Here is a 19,383-nt window from a genome sequence, read left to right as displayed (position 1 = left end):
CCTTTCGATAGAAGAAAGAAAATTTTATCTATATTTATATTTTGATGCCATATGTTCAATTACCATATGAATTACAAAATCTTTCATTATTTTCTATTATATTCAATTTGCATACGCACAGTAAAACCTATTCAGTATAAACTTGATTGAAAATTATTCATACTTCAGAAGAAATTTTCAAGCCAAAAATTTGATTTTCTTTTTTCATTTTACTTGTAACATTTGTCAAAACAAAATATTTTATTACCCAATTCTTCTGGGGTTTTAAATCATTTAAACTCTTTAACTAAGAAGTTGATAGAATTATTTTTTCTTTGACAAATGAAAAGAGAAAAATTGGCATTCGTTTTTACTTTACAGTTCTTTTGTATAACTCTCACCACAGTAGGCAAAAGGCTTAAATCTCAGAAAATTTTTTTGGCAACTCTAAAACAAATTTTAGTTTTCTTTATTTCGGCGTTCTACTGTAAAATGAAACCTTTTTATAAGTGTTCAAAAAACTTTTTTCTGCTTAAATAATCGGTTATGCTCTGGATCGGGTTTCTCTGTCGAAATAATATTTATTTTTAGAAAACTTTAACTGTACACCTACATAACACATAAAATTTATTAAAAGTTTTTTGTGTACTCAGTTTTTCGGTTTTTAACGATGAGGTTGATATTTAAAGAATTAAAGGATATTTCAATTTCGATTAAAATAACAAAATGAAAATAAAATATAAACATTGTGTAAATATTTATCTAAATTGATGTCTCAAGAGATAGTTTTTTTTCTTCCCTTCTTCTTATTTTCTCTTTTTTTTTTTTGGTACTTACTATCTATGCACTTATACAAAAAGTAAATTAGAGAGTATTGGGAAGGAAAGAGAGCTATAAAATATTTTATATATTTTGTAACTAAACTTTCATACATTTATTTTTACCTTAATTTGAAAAAACAGGTTTTTATACATTGTTAGTAAGATAGAGAGTACAAGTACACAAAACAAAAAAAAAAAGAAATTATTTTTTCTTTTCTAACAAGAACAAAATAAAAAACCAAGTTTTCTTTCCAAGAGTTTAGTTAACGGTAAAATTGTAATATACCACTTGGTATTTATTATATTTAATGTAAAGGATATCTTTAAGAAAAAAGATAAATTTAAGAAGAGAGAAAAAAAGGGAAGGATATATTTCATTAAAATTGACACATGAAGTGAATTAAAGCGAAACAATAAATGATTAACGAGAACAAAATGAGGGAAGAAAAAAAAAGAACCCAAAACAAAAAACAAAAGAAAAGCATTAGAACTAAGGAACAAAATAAAAAAAATGTGAAAAGTAATTTTAAAGTTAAAAGTTTTCCTTCTCTAGCAATTGACATTTTCATGGTTGAGTGTGTCAAGTATAAAATAAGAAAACTTTCTTATTCATTTCTTATTTTTTTTTTCTTATTTCAAAAAATACACTTAATTTGAAGCTATTAATTAGCTATTATAAACGATGTTTTGAAGCTAAACAAATATCCTTAATCAGGATAATCAACACCATCATGGGAAACAAATAGTAATTAACGGAAGTCTATATTTTATACGCGATAAAGTCAATAGAATGAATTTTAAAAGATTTTTTAATATTTTTGAATTATAATTAAAAAAATTTGTAAACAAAGTAAAAATATTCAAAATTTTTTCTTCTTCTTTCATCTCATTCAAAATCTCATTCAAATCGATTAATTTTGCTCTATAAATTTTGCCTATACATTCTTAGCCGTAAATAGTTATAATGGGAAAACTATTAATTAAGATCAATACAATATGTATATCACAAAAACAATTGAACAACATTCATGTTACAAACAAAAATACTAAAAATATTTAAATGAATTAACTGATGGCTCCAAATAGAAATATTCTAACTAGACTTACAAATAAAAATTTTCCCTGCTTCAGCGAATGCTCTTGAATAATGCGCGTGTACATATAATTTTTTTTAAATGAAGCTTTAATTGAGATTCCGTGAATATAAAAAAAAACTTGTGTTGCAAGTTGTTCAAAATGCTTTCAAAGATTGTATTTATACTTGTAGGAGGTAAGCTGCTGGAACATTATTTTAAAGTGATTTAAATTAATTGAGTATTATAAAACTAGTATTAGTTTACTCGTATTTATAATGCGTGTTTTAACTAAAGTTGCAATAATAATCACAAAACTTTAAGTTGTTGTAAAGAGAATTACAATATTTTCATACAAGATGCATTTGTTCTAAATCTTCCTATATTTAAAAATATCACTTTTTATAATATGGTATTTATACATACAATAATAAGCATACTGTAATATTTTACAATAAATGTTGCAAATTTATATAAACTAATATCTCACACAGTTTATGGGTCTATATTTTAAGTATCTTGTTCTCTATTGTAAGTATAGGCACACGAAAAATGTAATTGTGAAAAAGAAAATTATTTCCGATATTTTGACTTTTATTTCATTGTGACATCTTTATTTATAACAAAATGTGAAGTTTTTCTGATCTCCTGAATTTATTTGAATTACGTACTAGTCTTAAAAGAACTGAATTCAATAATCTGAAAATTTAACGTTCTAATTGAATTTATTGCTATACTTAAAATCACAAGAATACATTGAAATTATTAAAAAAAAACACACCACAAATATTCTCAATTAACCCAAATATAATTTTGCTAAATTACTGTTTTTGGATTAAAAGTACTCTTTTTGTCCATTAAAATCCAAACAATTTATTACACTTTGCTTAATGACTCTTACTATAATAGCACAAAAATAATGTCATATCATATTATCTCACTTAATTTTGTAACTTATCCAACGTACCTATATTTGATGCTCACACAAATTATATATACTTGATCAAAAGAAAATTCCTAGAAAAACACAAACACACAATGAAAAAACAAAAAAATTCGAAAATAACTTCAATTTTCTTTGATAATCAAAATGATATTGTCATCACAAAGAGAAAAACTTCTTGTTTCTCTCTGGCTCACAGGCAATTTTTTTATATATTGTTGTTGTTACACTGTAAAAGGAAAGTATCAACAAAAATAGAAAATAAACATTGTTAAAGAAAAATTAAAAATTTCAGAAGAAAAAACAGAATAAAATGCAAGAATTTAAACAATTTTGATTCTATGATAATTGAATTTGAAAAGGATGAGTGCATTGTTAATTCTGTGTACACAAATGCACACACACACTTACATACCTGCCCAAAATGTCCTTAATGTTATAATTTCTCTCTGTTTTTTTTTGTTACTTATTTTTCTTGAAAATGACTTTTTTCCTGATACAATAATTTTTAATGTAATTGTAAATTGTGTTGGTTGTCTTCACCGCAAACAAAATAAATTTTTTTTTTAGCCTTAAGGAATCCTTTCTTTTAGATTTTTTTTTTTCTGCTTTTCTTCTTACATACATATATTCTTTTGTATGTATGTGCCTTTTTTTACTTTTTAAAAAATGAACAGATTTTCCTTGTTTCCTTGTTCGTTCTTGCTCTTTATGGTATTTTTTTTTCTAATTTTGTTCATAATATGGGAAAAGGATGTTAAATTTATATGTAATGAGAATGGCAAAAAAAAAAAAGAAATTATTTTTTTTTTTTGTTTTGTAGCCTTAAGCTATGCAATATTATATGATGTGTAGTTAGTAGATAATTTAACATAATATATAATGTTATCATACAACTTTGAGGAGCAAAATAACGTAATTCAATTACTATTACAAACATATAATATAATTATATTATAGATATACATAAATACAATAAATATATTGTTGCAAGTATGTATGTATGTGTCTTTGTAACATAATATTATACCACTAGCAAAATATAAATGTTTTAGACCATTTAAAAAAATTTTCTATTGTCATTTTTATCAATGTTTGATTTTATTAGCAAAATGCCTATAACAATATTTTATATTTAATATCATCATTTCGTACATATATATACACATATATATATATATATATATGTATAAAACTTTGTTTTTTCTTCTTTTGATTTATTGCATTTTTGTTTTATATTTTAACCGAAAATTGAAATTCAAGTGAATGGATGAAATGAAACGAGGCATTTAGAAGGACGGAGAGGACAATAGAGTTATACAGAAATATAATAAATAGGGATAAATAGGGATAAATTTATATGAAAACATACAGAGTGTTGTGTATCAAGTTGTGATGCTTGTCAAAAAGTTGGCGCACATAAAATATTGTTAAAAAAACTTGAATAACAAAAAATTTTAAAATTTTTTTTTCAATATTTTATAATAGTTTATACAGTTGAAATAAAAATCTACATATAATAAATTATAGACTTTGATAATTATCAATATTAGATATTGATTTTTAATTAATAAGATTACGTTGGACTTTTTGTCGAAAAATATTTCGTTCCGATTTCCTGAAATATTGGAAATTTCAATATTCTTAAACAAAATTCTTTTACCTTATATAAAATCGTGATAATTTCTTTTTCTGTATTAAAAAACAAATATGTGGGACAACTTGTATTATATACACATCATATGCTCTTAAAATCGAAAACATCGTTATCTTATAGTGATAAAATGGTAAATTGCAAAGGAGTTTTTGCTCTCATTTCAACAATATTGATGACTGCAAAATTTATACTTTTGATTGTATACGTACATATCTTACATATGTATATACCCGTATATATATAATATGTATGTATATAATACATAAATTTAATAATGGGGATATTGAATGGATTTTCATATACACTCTGTATTATTAAATTGTTATAAATTTTCGATTTACTGCAATATATATACAACCATTCACTTCTGAAATAACAAAATTGATTTTTATGATATAATTTTAGAATTTTGATTTTTCAAATTTTTTTTTTTTTGTTCATCTTGTTTGTTTTCTCTTATATTACTTTAACATCCTTTGATTTTGATATTCTACAATTTTCCACCATTGAGCCATTGAGTTATTGAAATTGGATAATACAAATTTATAGATAACATTTATTATTATATAAATAAGATAATATAAACATTCAAAGAATTAAGGGTTCTTATACTTTATGTTTTTTTTTTCTATATATAAATTTATCTAACAATAACCATAAAAAGGATAAGTACATATATATATATATATATATATATGAAAATAATTTGTAATGTTTAAAGATGTCTGTCATCTGAGATTAGTTAACTTAAAGGAACTTAATATTCCTATTATACGAGTTCTACATGAATTTTAATAAAATTTTGTTTAAACAAAAAAAAATTTATAAATGTTCAATAATTTTTACTAATCATTGCGCTTTTGAACGCCGCTTTTATGGATCTTAAAATGTGATAAATCGAAAATGGTGATAATTTGGAAAATTAATTTAAAGAAATGTAAGATAAATATAAGGGAGTTTTCGTTTATTCAGTTCTAGAATAGTTTTAACTTGTAATACGTTCGAAAATTCACGCTACACACACTAAGAATATAGATTACTTTCGGAAATTACTGGCTGCAATAAAGTGCGTTCGGAAATTCAATCTGCAATTAAGAAATGTTAGAAATGTAGCGCAGACCTCTAGTATATATATTTTGTCGCTGCGTCGTGAAATTTTGATTTAAAATTCAAAAAAAAAATTTAAATTTCAAAATGGCAGATTCAGATTTTGAAGGGTGTTAAAGTAAGATTTTCTTTAAAGTGAATTGGAAGGCGAAAAGTATTGGGATATAATTTCATAACCAATGTCATTTATGTTATTTTCGAATGACAGTTAATTTAGAAGTTTCAGAAATTGTAGATTGCGTAAACAAAAAAAGCTTAGCTAAAGTTTTTGCATACTGTTTAACGCTGCAACTTAGAAATTTTAGTTCTAATGTAGAACTTTCAGCGCAGCGTGCATAAACGAAAACCCCCTAATTGCTAATGAACACAAGTTTCACCAATATTAGCTATGTTAATTCCTAATTTTTTAAGGGTTTATGCAACCATTAAATATACTAATGCTTAAGCGTTCTCATTAAAAATTTAATCTGTTATTGAGAATAATGTAATGTTAATATTTTTAGAATGTAGGCAAAAATTCTAAATGTAGGAATTCCATCATTTCTAAAGCTAATGTATAGGAGAAAGTATAACATTCATTTCCATTTTCTGAATTGTTTTTTTGTTTAAAATGGACTGATTTTAACTCATTATGTCTTAAGTATAAATGTTAAGTAATTTTATTTCACTGAATTGACGTCCATTTGTCTTAAAAGGCAGATTGCACTTAAGTACAATACAATTGATACTAGGAAATTAAGATGTCTACTGGGTTACAAGTACGACAATAAGTTAAAGCTCATTAATTATCTAAAAATAGTGTTTTTTTTTTGAGTGGTTTTGATCACGAGGAATTTTTTCTTTAATTTAAAAAGGGAAATGAAACCCAAATCTTTGATCAGAATTTTGGTTTTCACTCATATTATTTTAAACATGAATTTTTGGAACAATTTGAGATTCAAATTATACATATGATATGTAAATAATATATGAAACAAAATAATAATATAATTTATATAAAAATCATTTCTAATTGTTGAGGGTTATTTGCATAGGGTAGTGATTTGTAAATTTGTAATGTAAGGTTCATTTTTAATTCAATAAAAATTTAAAATTTTATTAATTGAATAATATGCACAATATTCTTAAATAATAAAATCTATTTCTACATTTTTGTTTAATGAATTTTTCAAGTATATTTTTTTTTTGTAAAATAATGAATATTATTTTTATATTTAAGAAACTGGCTATATAAAAAATTTAATGGTGAAAACTATTTTTAAAAATTTATTTCTATAATGTTACTTTTCTTTCAAATATATGATTGCATTTATAGTATAATATATTATATAAATGTTAATATGTACAATATGTACAATAAATATGTACAAATGTGTATTCACATATCAAGTGAAGTAAACTTTTATACATTACTCAAAATAAGCAGCCCAATTGATTAATCCTAATATCGAACTGAAATTGCTTAAAATTCCGAATGAATAATAAAATTACAATATTCAAGGTAATTTGAGTTAACCTTCTAACAGCTGAAATTAGGAAACCCTTAAAATTTTAAATATAAAGGCTAGTACAGTATTGAAATTTAATCAATTTGATCACACGAAAAAAATAAATTAAATAAAATGAACCTTTTGACCATAAGTTGAACGTCGAATATCAAAAGATTTTGCTTAATGTTGGACTTTGTCGACCATCTTTATTATTTATAAACTACATACTGTGTTTGTTGCAAAAGATCATTACCATAGAAATGTGTCTCCAACTTACATTGGAAAATTTTTGTACATTATGGTGGTTGCGTTCTTGTTAACTTTAAGATTAATTCACAGCAATTTTAGGATCAAGTCAGTTCGTTCAGTTATAAGAAATTTTTGGTGTACATTTTAAGTTCATATATGTATATACCTGCAAACATAAATACAATATTATATTTGTCTGTAATGAATATTTTATTTATATTTTATTTTACGATATCCCATCGATCAATTTTTACTTATTTTATTTTTATTCTACATATCGTACCTATAAAATTTTTTTTTTTAATATTTTATTTTTTTCAGTAGACTTTTATGTAAATTTTTTTTCTTTTCTTTATAAAATTTATTATAAAATATTGAATCACAAATATGGTTTCAGTGGGAACATTAAAGAACAAAAATATACACATCTGGTAATGAATATATGGTAAACATGGATGTATGTGTATTGTGTATGTGTGCATACAAATATCATATTTTATATTATCCTTTTTTCGATTTTTGTATCAATTTTTGTTATAGTTGAATGTGAATGCGAGATGAAATCCTTTCATTCATAGAACACTGATAAGTTTTTTTTTGTTTGGTTTGTCCTTATAGATCTGCAAATGTATGCTATTTTTTTTTTTTTTTTTTCAAAAATAAATATTCGATCGTATACATTTATTTTTCTTTTAAAGATTATATGTTTTTTGGTTTTTTTGTGGATTTTATTTTTCTTTCTATAGGTAAAATTTCAATATTTCGGAAACCTTAGGAAAAATATGGTTGAGTCTTTGGTAATAAAAATCTGAAAAGAAAAAACTCCTGCACAAAAACACAAAATAAAAAAAAAAATTGTAAAATGTAAAAAAAAAAAGAAAAAATTTACAAAAACAAAAAAATAAAAATTTTCTTTTGAATTTACATAATACTTTACATTTAATGTTATGTTATAAATATTTTTTATAAAATATATATATGTATGTATGTATGTATGTGAATATTATGTACAGCAAATTATCTAAGAATCTAACGCATAATATTTGAGAAGACAACACGAGATTTACGTAAAATTGTAATTCAAATTTCTATCTGTTAAGAGAAAAACTTCTGGTCTTATTACTATAAAAGTCAACATCAATTAAAAATCTTTAGTTATACGGTTAAATAGCGAATAATTACATCATGACTAACAGCATAAATGGAATTCTTTAGATTCCTTTGATTTTCTGATTATTTTAATTTCAACAATCTTTTCTAATTTAAGTTCAAATAATAACAAAATCCAAAAAATGTAGTTCGGATTTTCTATCTAATTTTGAATTTGTCAATATTATTAAAGTCTTACTGTAAGCACTTATATATTTAGCAAAAAAGGATAGAGAAAATATAAAAAAAAACCCACAAATTTTCGTTGAAGGTTACCTTTTTTATTTGTGCTATTTTCTGTTTTCATTTCTTTTTTTTTTTATTTCTAAATTTTCTAAAAACGAATATAAATGACAATTATGTTTATAGGATTCAATTTCAAATAGACACCGAAGATATCAAATATTCATCTTGGAATATGTTAAAATATATAAAAATAATGTTTGATATGTTAAATGTTAATAACATTTATATAACAAAATGGTATGAACCGTCACCTACTCGTACATTATGTATTATGATTTTTGCCTATGAATTAAGAATAATACGTAAAGTTTAGTTCATGGGAAAAGTTAATGTATTGTACTTATTTAAATGAAATATCGGAATAAAAAGAATAAGACTTAACCATGAAGTATTTTCGTTTATTTTTATAATCAATTTAATAGTTGAAACATGGAACATAAGAAATTTCATTAGCCTGCTAGTTAATTAAAAAGAGGCAGAAAATAAGGCTATTAAATGTGTTTTAATTGGTAATGGCATATAGAGAAATTCGCATATTACAGATACCATAAATTTTTAAATTACGTGTTGTGCCTCAAGTTTTGCAATTGCTTTTGATCTAAAATGAAATAAAATAAAATTTTTTAAAAAAGAATCGTAGACGTACCTTAAGATAATTGTTTATATGAAACAATTAAATCATAATTTTAATGTTAGAAACGTACACATTCATACACTCTCAACTGTTACAATAATTGTTTAGTTTTCATAATGCTTACGTGTAATAGAACAAATGAGACTGCTTAAATATTTTCATATAAATCTATGGAAGTGTAGAAATCTTTTGTTAGGTAAGTTACAATTATTTTCCTAAAAGAATTCAAATTTACAGTGTACATACATAACATGTTGTATACGCATTTTAAGCTAAACTTCTGCTCTTACGCCATTGCTCTTCTTTCCATCATATGATCTTTTCCATTTTAGTTTCACTAATTACTCTTTTGTTTTGAAATTTTTCATATTTTATATAAGTTTTTGTTCTTTTCAGAAAAATATGTTAATATTTTAGTACAGATTTTAAATTACATATATTATTATTCATATAAGTACACCCTCACTTTCTAATCCTTTTTTCATATTTTTCTTTTATTTTTAACCTTTTCTATTATTATATATATATATATATCTGTTTCTCTATTTTTCCCATTTGTTTTATTTTACAATACTTATGTACTATATAAGTATGTATACGTATATGTGAATATGAAAAAATAAGTCAATAATTTCAAGTATCTCATTTAGTTTCATAAAATATCACACATCATTAAGGTTTAAGTACATTAAGAACACTGACGGTAGAGCATTATATACGAAACTTAAACTGGCTGATGAACCATTAACGAAATGAATGAATGATGAATGTACAAGCACAAATACAATGAACACAATATGAACTAAAGAAAGCCAGGATATGAAAGGTCAAAATAACTCATATTTTTTTCTTGTTTTTGAAGTTCCTTAGCCAGCGTGTTATATTAAAATTTACAAAAAATTGTTTTGCACAATTACATGAAGGTACATTAACATATGCATCCATATTATGTAGTTATAAAACTTGTATGTTAAGTAATTAAAGGGTTTGAACATAAAAAGTTGATGGAAAACTATAACAAGTAGAAAGCTGAAAAATAATCTTTGTAAAAGTATAAATACAGTCTTTTTAATTATCGCATTGCCTAAGATAAGGAAGGTAATGTGATGACACCAAATTTCGGATGTTGGGTTTTTTTTAGGGAAATGCATCTTTCATGATGAGGAAACGTAAACAAATTATTTTTGTCTCTAAATTTCGGCTGAACTATTTTCGATGAAAATTCAATTCAGTAGTTCCGAGACCTAAGGTAATCGATGAAATATCTAAGATCTTGGGAACTGGGGTTTTACTACATGCCAATTTTACTACAAGTTTATTTATATAAGTTTCGTTAGACTAGTATTTCAAGGAAATCATTTGCCAGTAACTTGACTTTAAAGATTTAAGTTTGTGCACAAAATAAGGAGAAATAGTAAACCAATATCCATGAAATTTTATAAGTTTTACTCAGACCATTAATAAATTTTTTGGGAATGTATGCTAGTTCGTAAACTGAACTTTCACTAGGAGGTAATTTTATACTTTTTACTATATTTTAAAAATTAATTTATGAATTTTCTTTAATTATAATAATATCTGATTTACCAAAAGTAAGTGAGTAGTCTTTCGGAGAGTTCCAATTGCATAAAGTGAACATTTAAAAGACATTTACATAATATTGTGCAAAATAATTTCGCCAAATCAGCAAACTCTATTTGTTATCAGTAATGCGTTGACCATATTATTTTTTCTCTTAAAGCCGATGGATTTAAGAATCAAATAATAACAGCATGTGCTAAAAATATGTTACTTAATCATTTTAAAATTGCTTAATATAGTTATACCTAAATTTTTATTTAAACACCTAAATCACGTTCAGGTTACAAAATTCGTCGAGCTGATCATCCTATACGATCATCCTATACGGTTGTTAAAGAATTAATTTGTAAATTGGATGCGGAAACAAAAAAAAAAAATTAAGGATATTCGTAATTATTCTAGTTTATTCAAGTTTCAAAAATTTTTTATATTACATTACAAATTTATCTATTCTAATGTCAGTATAGACTTTATGCTCTTTAAATTTTTTTAGAGTGTATTGAATAAGCAAATGAGCCTTTCGAAATCAACTTTTTTTAAACCATTTAAAACAAATTCTTGTACGATTAAAGTACCACTCTTTAAAAATTACCACACGGTTGAACAAAAAAAAGATAACATATACACACACATTTTTCTTTGTTTGTGATTTCTCTCAAGGATTAGAACTCATTAATTTTTCATTGAATATTCTTTAATAAGACAATTTTTTTTCTTATTCTTTCTTTTAAGATAAGAATGAAATATTTGAATGTTTCCAATAGTATGTATATCTGTGAGCCAATAAAGTTGAAATTATTTCCGATGTATTCCGAAGTAACAAAATTTACAAAATCAGGCCAAATTTATTATCCCGAAGCACTCCGATTTCAATATTTTTTTTCAATTTTTAAATATAGCCATTTTATTTTAATTTTTGAGCTTTGTCATTAGTTTCAAGGAAAAAGTATTTATGTATGTATACATTTCGAATATCATTGTCAACTCATTTTTTTTTTTAAAAAGTTGACTTATTCCATTATTACAATATAGTATTGTGTATTGCAGAATTTTCTGCAGGATATTGTGGATTAATAAACTATTTGGAAATATTTATTCAAAAATCCACATATAAAGGTTCTATGTCCGCCAGATTTCAAATTAATTATTAATTAGTCTTTCTTTTTGCACATGATCCCATACTAAGGGAATACAATTTGACGAGTTCTTTTTTTTGCGGCACCAATAACATACTTGTTAATAAAATGTTGTCACTTAAATTTTAAAACACAAATTTAGTTGAATTTTCTTGACAACCTGTTTTTCGACTATTTAAAACTACTTTTCCCTTTACGTAAAAAAAAAATATGAAAGAAAAACAAAAAAACTAAAAATTATTCTCATGACAGTAAAACACTAATAAGCCAGTGAACGTACAAATAAGAAACAGAAAGGAAAAAATAAAACAAAAATTTAGAAAATGAGCGGAAAAATAAGAATCAAAAAAAAATTTCTAATGAATATTTTAAAAGCGTTTTTGTTATTACATTTCTTTTCTTTTTTCTTCTTTTTACTTCTCCTTCTAATACCATCAAAAAATATAAACAAGCATCACATCACAGGAGAACTGTTAGTTTTGTACATACACACTATACACAGATAAATAGAAGCCTGCCTTTACTCTAATATTTTATGACACGAAGAAATTTTCGTATTGCCGCGCTGAATCTCACTCAATGTGTTAATGAATCCCAACAACAATTCACAAAAAAATAAAAACAAAACCTTCGAATGAAATGAAGCAAAATAATAACTGTAAAACAAAGAAACACGAAAGTTTATTATCTTTTCTTATAGACTAGCATTACCATGTACATACGTATGTATGCAAGTACTTCTAAGAACATAACGTAAGTACAAGTAAACAGAAATGTATACACACATATTAACACACACATATCACGTAAATGTAAACTTGCATGCAACTAAAATTTTTAATATTGCAACGCTCATTCTTAAAATTGAGTACATACGGAAGACTCTACTTACCATACCCAAAAATTTCAAATAAAATAAATGTTGAAATAGTTGCAATATAAAGGAGAAAGCTGAAAGAGAAAGATAATAAGAACAACATGAGAATAAATTTTAGACTTAAAGGAACATAATCATCTCCAAAATCTATTCAGCATCATAGTAAATCATCCTTAATAATTTATTACATTCATTTGAAGAGAAAAAACTTAAAGATACAAACAAAAAAGGAAAATTAGGAAATAAAAAATAATATGTAGTACGAAAATTTAGAACAAAAAATGTTATTTTCATTTTATTTCTTTCTTACATACATACATGCACCTTGTAACCAACATAGAGTAAAACTAAAATAAGATTGCTACTAGTACAGTTCAAAAAATATTTTCCATAGATTTTTTTTCGTTTTAAGAATGAAAAGAAGAATTATAAATTTTGTAACACTTTTTTTCCACCTTTATGAGAGGACAGAACTTTCTACTAACTTATGTATGTGCATTCATGAAGATATACATATAGTATGTGCCTTATAACTATCATACTGTTAAAATTATGTACACATCAGTAGTAACGCCATGTTACGAGTATACATATTCATACACACATGTAATATATCTTACACAAAATAATAACCAGTTTTTCTTTTAGGAAAAAAGCAAACAGAAATCACAGCTTATTTTTTAGCAAAAAAAAAAAAGAAAACAACAAAAAATCAAATGAAATATATTTATCTCATTCTCTATCCTCATCTCATCCTTTTTCTAATTTTTCTTCATATTTTTCACTGAGGTATTTATTTTCACTCTAAAATGTAATGACCTAGATTTCCCATGAGAAGAGGGTTAAAACTATACCAGTGTTACCTTCCATTTAGCTTCACTTTTTTTTTTCTTTTTTTCTATTCAACATCAGTCTAGCATATATCTAGAAAATAATTTCTATTTTCTTGACAGGTTTTTATGATAAACACCAGTGGGCATTAAAATAGGATCAAAATTAGAAAGAAAAATAAAAAAAGGAAAACATGGAGAAGGAAAAACAAACAATTTTTGTTTTTTCATTTTTTTTGAAAAAAAAAATGAAATTCTTAAAATCTTGAGCCACAGGAACAACATGGAGTTTAGTAATTTTCTTTGTATTTTCTAAGTACGTTCCGTACTTGTACATAGGTACAAAACAAACGTCTCATAGTTGGTGTTTCTGGTGTTTTTCTTTTATTTTAAGATAAAAAAAAATTCTTAGTTATTATTCTAAAGTTCTAAGGTGAAAGAGACTATAACAATACTAGTTTTCTTCTTTATTATTCTCTTGATGATGAATTGTAAGATTTTTGTTTAGATCCAAAATAGAAATTTCCAGTTGTAGTAGACAGTCAGTGTGTGCAATCTTTTTAATAGCATTTTATTTTCTCTTTTTTTTCTCGTTTTTTATTGTTTAAAAAAGAATTTGAATGAATAAAATGCCAAATTTTAAATTATTTATACAATTCCATAGAGAGCTAGTTTATAGAATTTAATTTTTATTTCCTATAATAAATTGCTTAAAATTAATAGGTTTATGGATTTTATTATATAAGATTTTTTTTTTTTTTAAATAAAATATTCTGTATTGCATAAACTGAGAATAATATTCGTTTAATTTAAGATCATTTTAGTTTTACCTTATACATACATTATTTATAATATTGTGAAGATTAAATGAAATTTTAAATTTTGCATATTTTTAGGATGAATGGTGATCTGGTAGTGTTTTGTTTTTTATTATTGAAATTAATCTAGTTTTTCATTTTTAAACTTTCGTTTTCGTCCTTAGAAAATATAAAAAATTATATTGAAAATTTTTTATTTAAGTTTTTCATTTTCAATCCATCAGTTAGTTGCTCTTTTTCAGAAATCAAATCTTAATTATGTTATAAAAATCAATTGATAAAAATTGTTATTATTGAATTAATAATGAAAAGGAAGATGAAATAAAATTTATTCATTAAATTTGTAAAACAATTTAATATGAAAAAATGCATAAAATTCAATTTTTATAATTGAATTTTAAATGAAAACTTCACTCATTATACTTTGTGTATTAACAGAAGTGCGAGCGTATATAGCAAATGCATATATGTGTGTATATTTTCAGCACATATAACGGTATATCAATACAGAGTCCTACATAATTTGTGAGTCATATTAATTATATCGGCAGAGTGTACGAATTTCTCTAAAAATAAAAATTCAAATTTCATTCAATATTTTGTACGGCCATATGAATTTGTATTTGCGAGTTTGTATATAAGGAAATATTGTTTTTATGGTATGTACTTATATTATTGTAAATATGAGTATTTATGTTATAATAAATATTTACTAATTTGTAGCTGTACTTATTTTTTAATTAAAACGAAACGTTAATGTATATTAGTATATGTATATTGATAAAATGTATAGATGTATTGAGAAGTACATACAAATAAATTCATAAAGCTCATAGGTAATTGTGAAAGATTCAAAAATTCATATTTTTTACAAAAACAACTTCTAGTAAATATTAAAATATTCAACTAAATTCAATAAATCAAACGACTAAAAATTTGTTATTGGAATGTAACTTCATTTGCTAATTTATTAGAAGTTTAGTACTTTATTGACATGACTTTAGTGAGGTTTTGTCACAAAAAAAAAAATATTCTGAAATTTGCTGACTCCTTGTCAGAATTAATACCATTTTAAATAAAAAGTTTATTTTTTAAATAAACAGCTGCGTTACAAAATTTCTGAAAACATTGCTATGAGCACTGATATGGTTGACGTTGCAAATACTCGAATTATTGAAATCGACATTTTTTAAATTCATAGAGTGCTTGTTCACAGCCATTCACTATTAAAAATTGCAATTGCTTAATGTCGAAAGCTTCAAATTTAGTCTATGTTGATCTTATCGCACTTTTCATAATTTTATAAATATACATGTATGTATAATTCGACTAAGTACGTTAATATTATGAGTTTTACAAAATTTTTTTTACTCATTATACTCACGTATATAATCAGTACACATAAAAAAATGCATCTTATACTATAATAGCATTTTATGAAAAAAATTGGGTAACCAACAACATTTTATTTTCATCATTTTAATATTTCACAAATTTTCCGTTATTAATAAATTAACGGCATCATCATTACCATTATAAATATTTAATTGCTCAAGTAAAACTTTTTTTCCACGCAATTTTCTTTATTTTATTTACACAATCTGATTCCAAATTTAATATAATTTTATCCTCTTATCCTTGAAAACTCAACATGCATATATTATTATTAAATATAAATATAAATATATTCACATATATATATACATATCTACCTTATATTAAAGTAAATAATAATTTTAATTAATTTAATAACGTTTGTTTTTAACAGTCTTTGAAATATGTGAATATTATGTAATATACACATATAAAAATATTCAGAGAAATTATTAAGTACTTACCGATTTTTTTTTTTATATTTACAAATTGTTGTTGTAGCATGGTGTTTTATGCTGGAACGTACATTTACGTATACATATAGGTACACCGTACAGAGCTCCTTATTTTAAAGCAATATTGCAATTAAAGATGGGGAAAAAAAATCAACTGTTAAGACAAATCAATTGTTAATTTAATTGCTTATTACATCTATGTTTTTACATTTATTAGCTTATATTAAATGATATATAATTTACTTTTATTAAATGTATCAAACATTATTCTATCATTACCAATAGTTTCGTTCTCATTCTCATGATAATAATGATAATTTGAAAATGACTGATGGCCTTTGCAACTCTTTAATCCCTCAGGTTTTTTGAAGCATGTAATATGTTCACATTTCATTCCAAAGATTGTAAAAATATCCTGTTTATCTTTTTCCAAATAAGATATGTGTAATATAATCATAGAGTATAATCTAAGTAAATGCGTTTAAAAAACAATCTACTTATAAGGAATTTGTTATACATTCATACAAAATTCACAATAGTTAACTTTCAAAGAAAAATTTTAAATTGAATATTTATAATTACTTGAATCGAACAAGTCCAATCGATCTTTGCTTTTTCCTGCGCTTAAATGGTAATGTTTAATGAATATAACTCGAAACTTTCTTTAAAATGAACTGAAACAGAATATGGAACACGGATTTCGAACAGAAATTATATATTATGTAAGATGCACACTTCCAAGTTGTGATTAAAATTTATTTTACTTAAGTTTTTTATACTGTTCAGAGTAGATTTTTTAAAACAAATTACCCAATATAGTAAAGGATTTAAAAATTTTATTTCATACACAATTTTTATACATTAATATATTTATAACTTTGAATTGCTAATGAAAATTAAGACATTATCACCCAAAAAACATTTTAGGCAACGATAACAAATAAAATGTTCAAAATTACAAGCGAAACTTTTTAAAAATATCCAAGTATGTACCCCCAATCTATATTATTCGATACATAAACGTATAATTAAAAATACAAAAATACATGCATACATACATACAATTAAAAAAGTTTTAAAAATTAAAACTAAAAGCCATACAGAAAAAAAATATTGAAACACAAAGAAGTGGTTTTTTTTTTATTCTATTAATTAATAAACTTATATAAAAATTAATTTGCTGAAAAAGTTAAAAAACTTTAATCCTATTGAACTTATTTTGGAAAAATGAAAAATGAAGAAAATAAATATACATACATATCTGCTTGGCATCACATATACATTTATAATGGTTTATTAGAGCAAAAAAAATAAAAATTCTTAAAATTTATAATTTTTTTTTTATTTTCGACTATTTTTGACATATAAAATTTTAACAACCTGCCGGCTAGCAATCTTATTTCAGTAAATTGTTTTGTGTTTAATCTAAGATTAAACGTATGACGCAGCCTAATCTCTTTCCACACTACACTAAAATTATCTCATAAAGCTTAGACTTTAAGTCTAAATTTAACAATTTGCTACAAAAATTATAAACAAAATGAAAACCAGCTGGTCGCTTTTCAAAACTCTCGCAAGAAAATAATTGCCGTCATTTTATTTTAAAAAATTTGACAATTATAAATCTGATGAGGATAGAGTAATTTATATTATTTTTCGCAAGGCATAGCTTGATGTTAAGAAATATTTACATAAATGCGAATTTTATCAGACTAAGATTGAATCTTCGATTTTGTCGCATTATTGTAAACAACGTCTTAGAATTCTATTATAATTTTATAAATACTAGAATAATTAATATTTAACTTTATAAAACAGGAATCTTTAAATTTATAGCAAATAGTTCACTAAATTTTTTTTATTAAATTCATTTATTTATGAAAATATTTTTCTTTATTTTTGCAGAGAGGTTCTGACGAGTTATTAAGTCAAGCAGCAGTTATGGCACCAGCATCGGACAATAATAATCAAGATTTGGCAACAAAAAAAGTTAAATTGGAAACAAATACAGTTTTAGGTGGTGGTGTCGGTAAGTTTTTGAATATACCATTTAAATGAATGCGTTTACATCTACTTGTAATTATTTATGATTTATCTTGAAAAGTTTTAAATAAGTTTGGAATTTGAATAATAAAATACAATTTGTGTTACACAAACAATTTATAAAATAAGACGAAAATAAATTACTATTAAATGTTATGCTTTCATCTTTATTGCTTTTGCGGCAATATGAAGGCATTTTTTGTTTATATTGAAGCATAAAAGAAGCATAAAAGAAAGTGAGAATTTAGGAGAATAGAAAACTAGTTATATAAGTTCTGTTGATAAAATATGCACAGAATTACTCATAGAGCTGAATTATAATTTGAGAGAAACAGAACGTCATCAATTTCGCGCCAACTTCTATATGTACAATAAATCAAGTGTTTGAACCCTCGATTTCAATTCTCGCTTTCTATTCTAAAAATATAATTTTTTTTTTTTTATTGAATTTGATCTACTATAGATAATTGTTTAAAAAAAATTATGTGGAGTTTTATTATTACAAAAGTTTATTATCTTTTTGAGAGCTCAAGGACTTTTAGAACATTCTGACCCATCATTTGATGCTACCTGTAGCATGTGTTTTAATTAAAAAGTTTTGAATTTAAAAATCCTAGAAAAAAAAAACTATATTGCAAATTCTGTTACCTCCTTCAATTATTGAATTTGTACGTTCTTACATACATTTACAATTTTTTTAGAAAACAATTTATAAAGATTTATTCTTACTGATATAAAATGTAGGTTACTTGTATGTTCTATGGATATTATGTACCAATTTAAACTCTACGCTCCTACATACTCAAATCATTTAACCCTTGCAGTTTTATTCAGTTTATGTTTTTTTTTTCATACATAAATTTATTATTTACCGCACTATTCAATATTTTCTTTTTTTTTTAGTTTTGTATTTAACTTCTA

The 19,383-nt window shown here is 24.0% G+C and overlaps 1 protein-coding gene across 3 annotated transcripts in view; it reads left to right on the top strand.

Annotated features, from left to right (window-relative positions):
- Nucleotides 1–19,383, top strand: part of LOC129614483 (polypyrimidine tract-binding protein 1) — a 162,830-nt gene that overhangs the window by 53,486 nt on the left and 89,961 nt on the right. For all 3 annotated transcript variants that reach the window (XM_055529089.1, XM_055529097.1, XM_055529108.1), the window contains exon 2: nt 18,325–18,448. In XM_055529089.1, the coding sequence (XP_055385064.1) occupies nt 18,325–18,448 (124 nt within the window). The remainder of the gene's footprint in view (nt 1–18,324; nt 18,449–19,383) is intronic.

The sequence above is a fragment of the Condylostylus longicornis genome, unplaced genomic scaffold (genome assembly GCF_029603195.1).
Source record: "Condylostylus longicornis isolate FDR11 unplaced genomic scaffold, ASM2960319v2 ptg000004l, whole genome shotgun sequence".
NCBI lineage: Eukaryota > Metazoa > Arthropoda > Insecta > Diptera > Dolichopodidae > Condylostylus > Condylostylus longicornis.
Note: the sequence above shows the minus strand (reverse complement) of the source record. Positions and strands in the feature narration are given on the sequence as shown.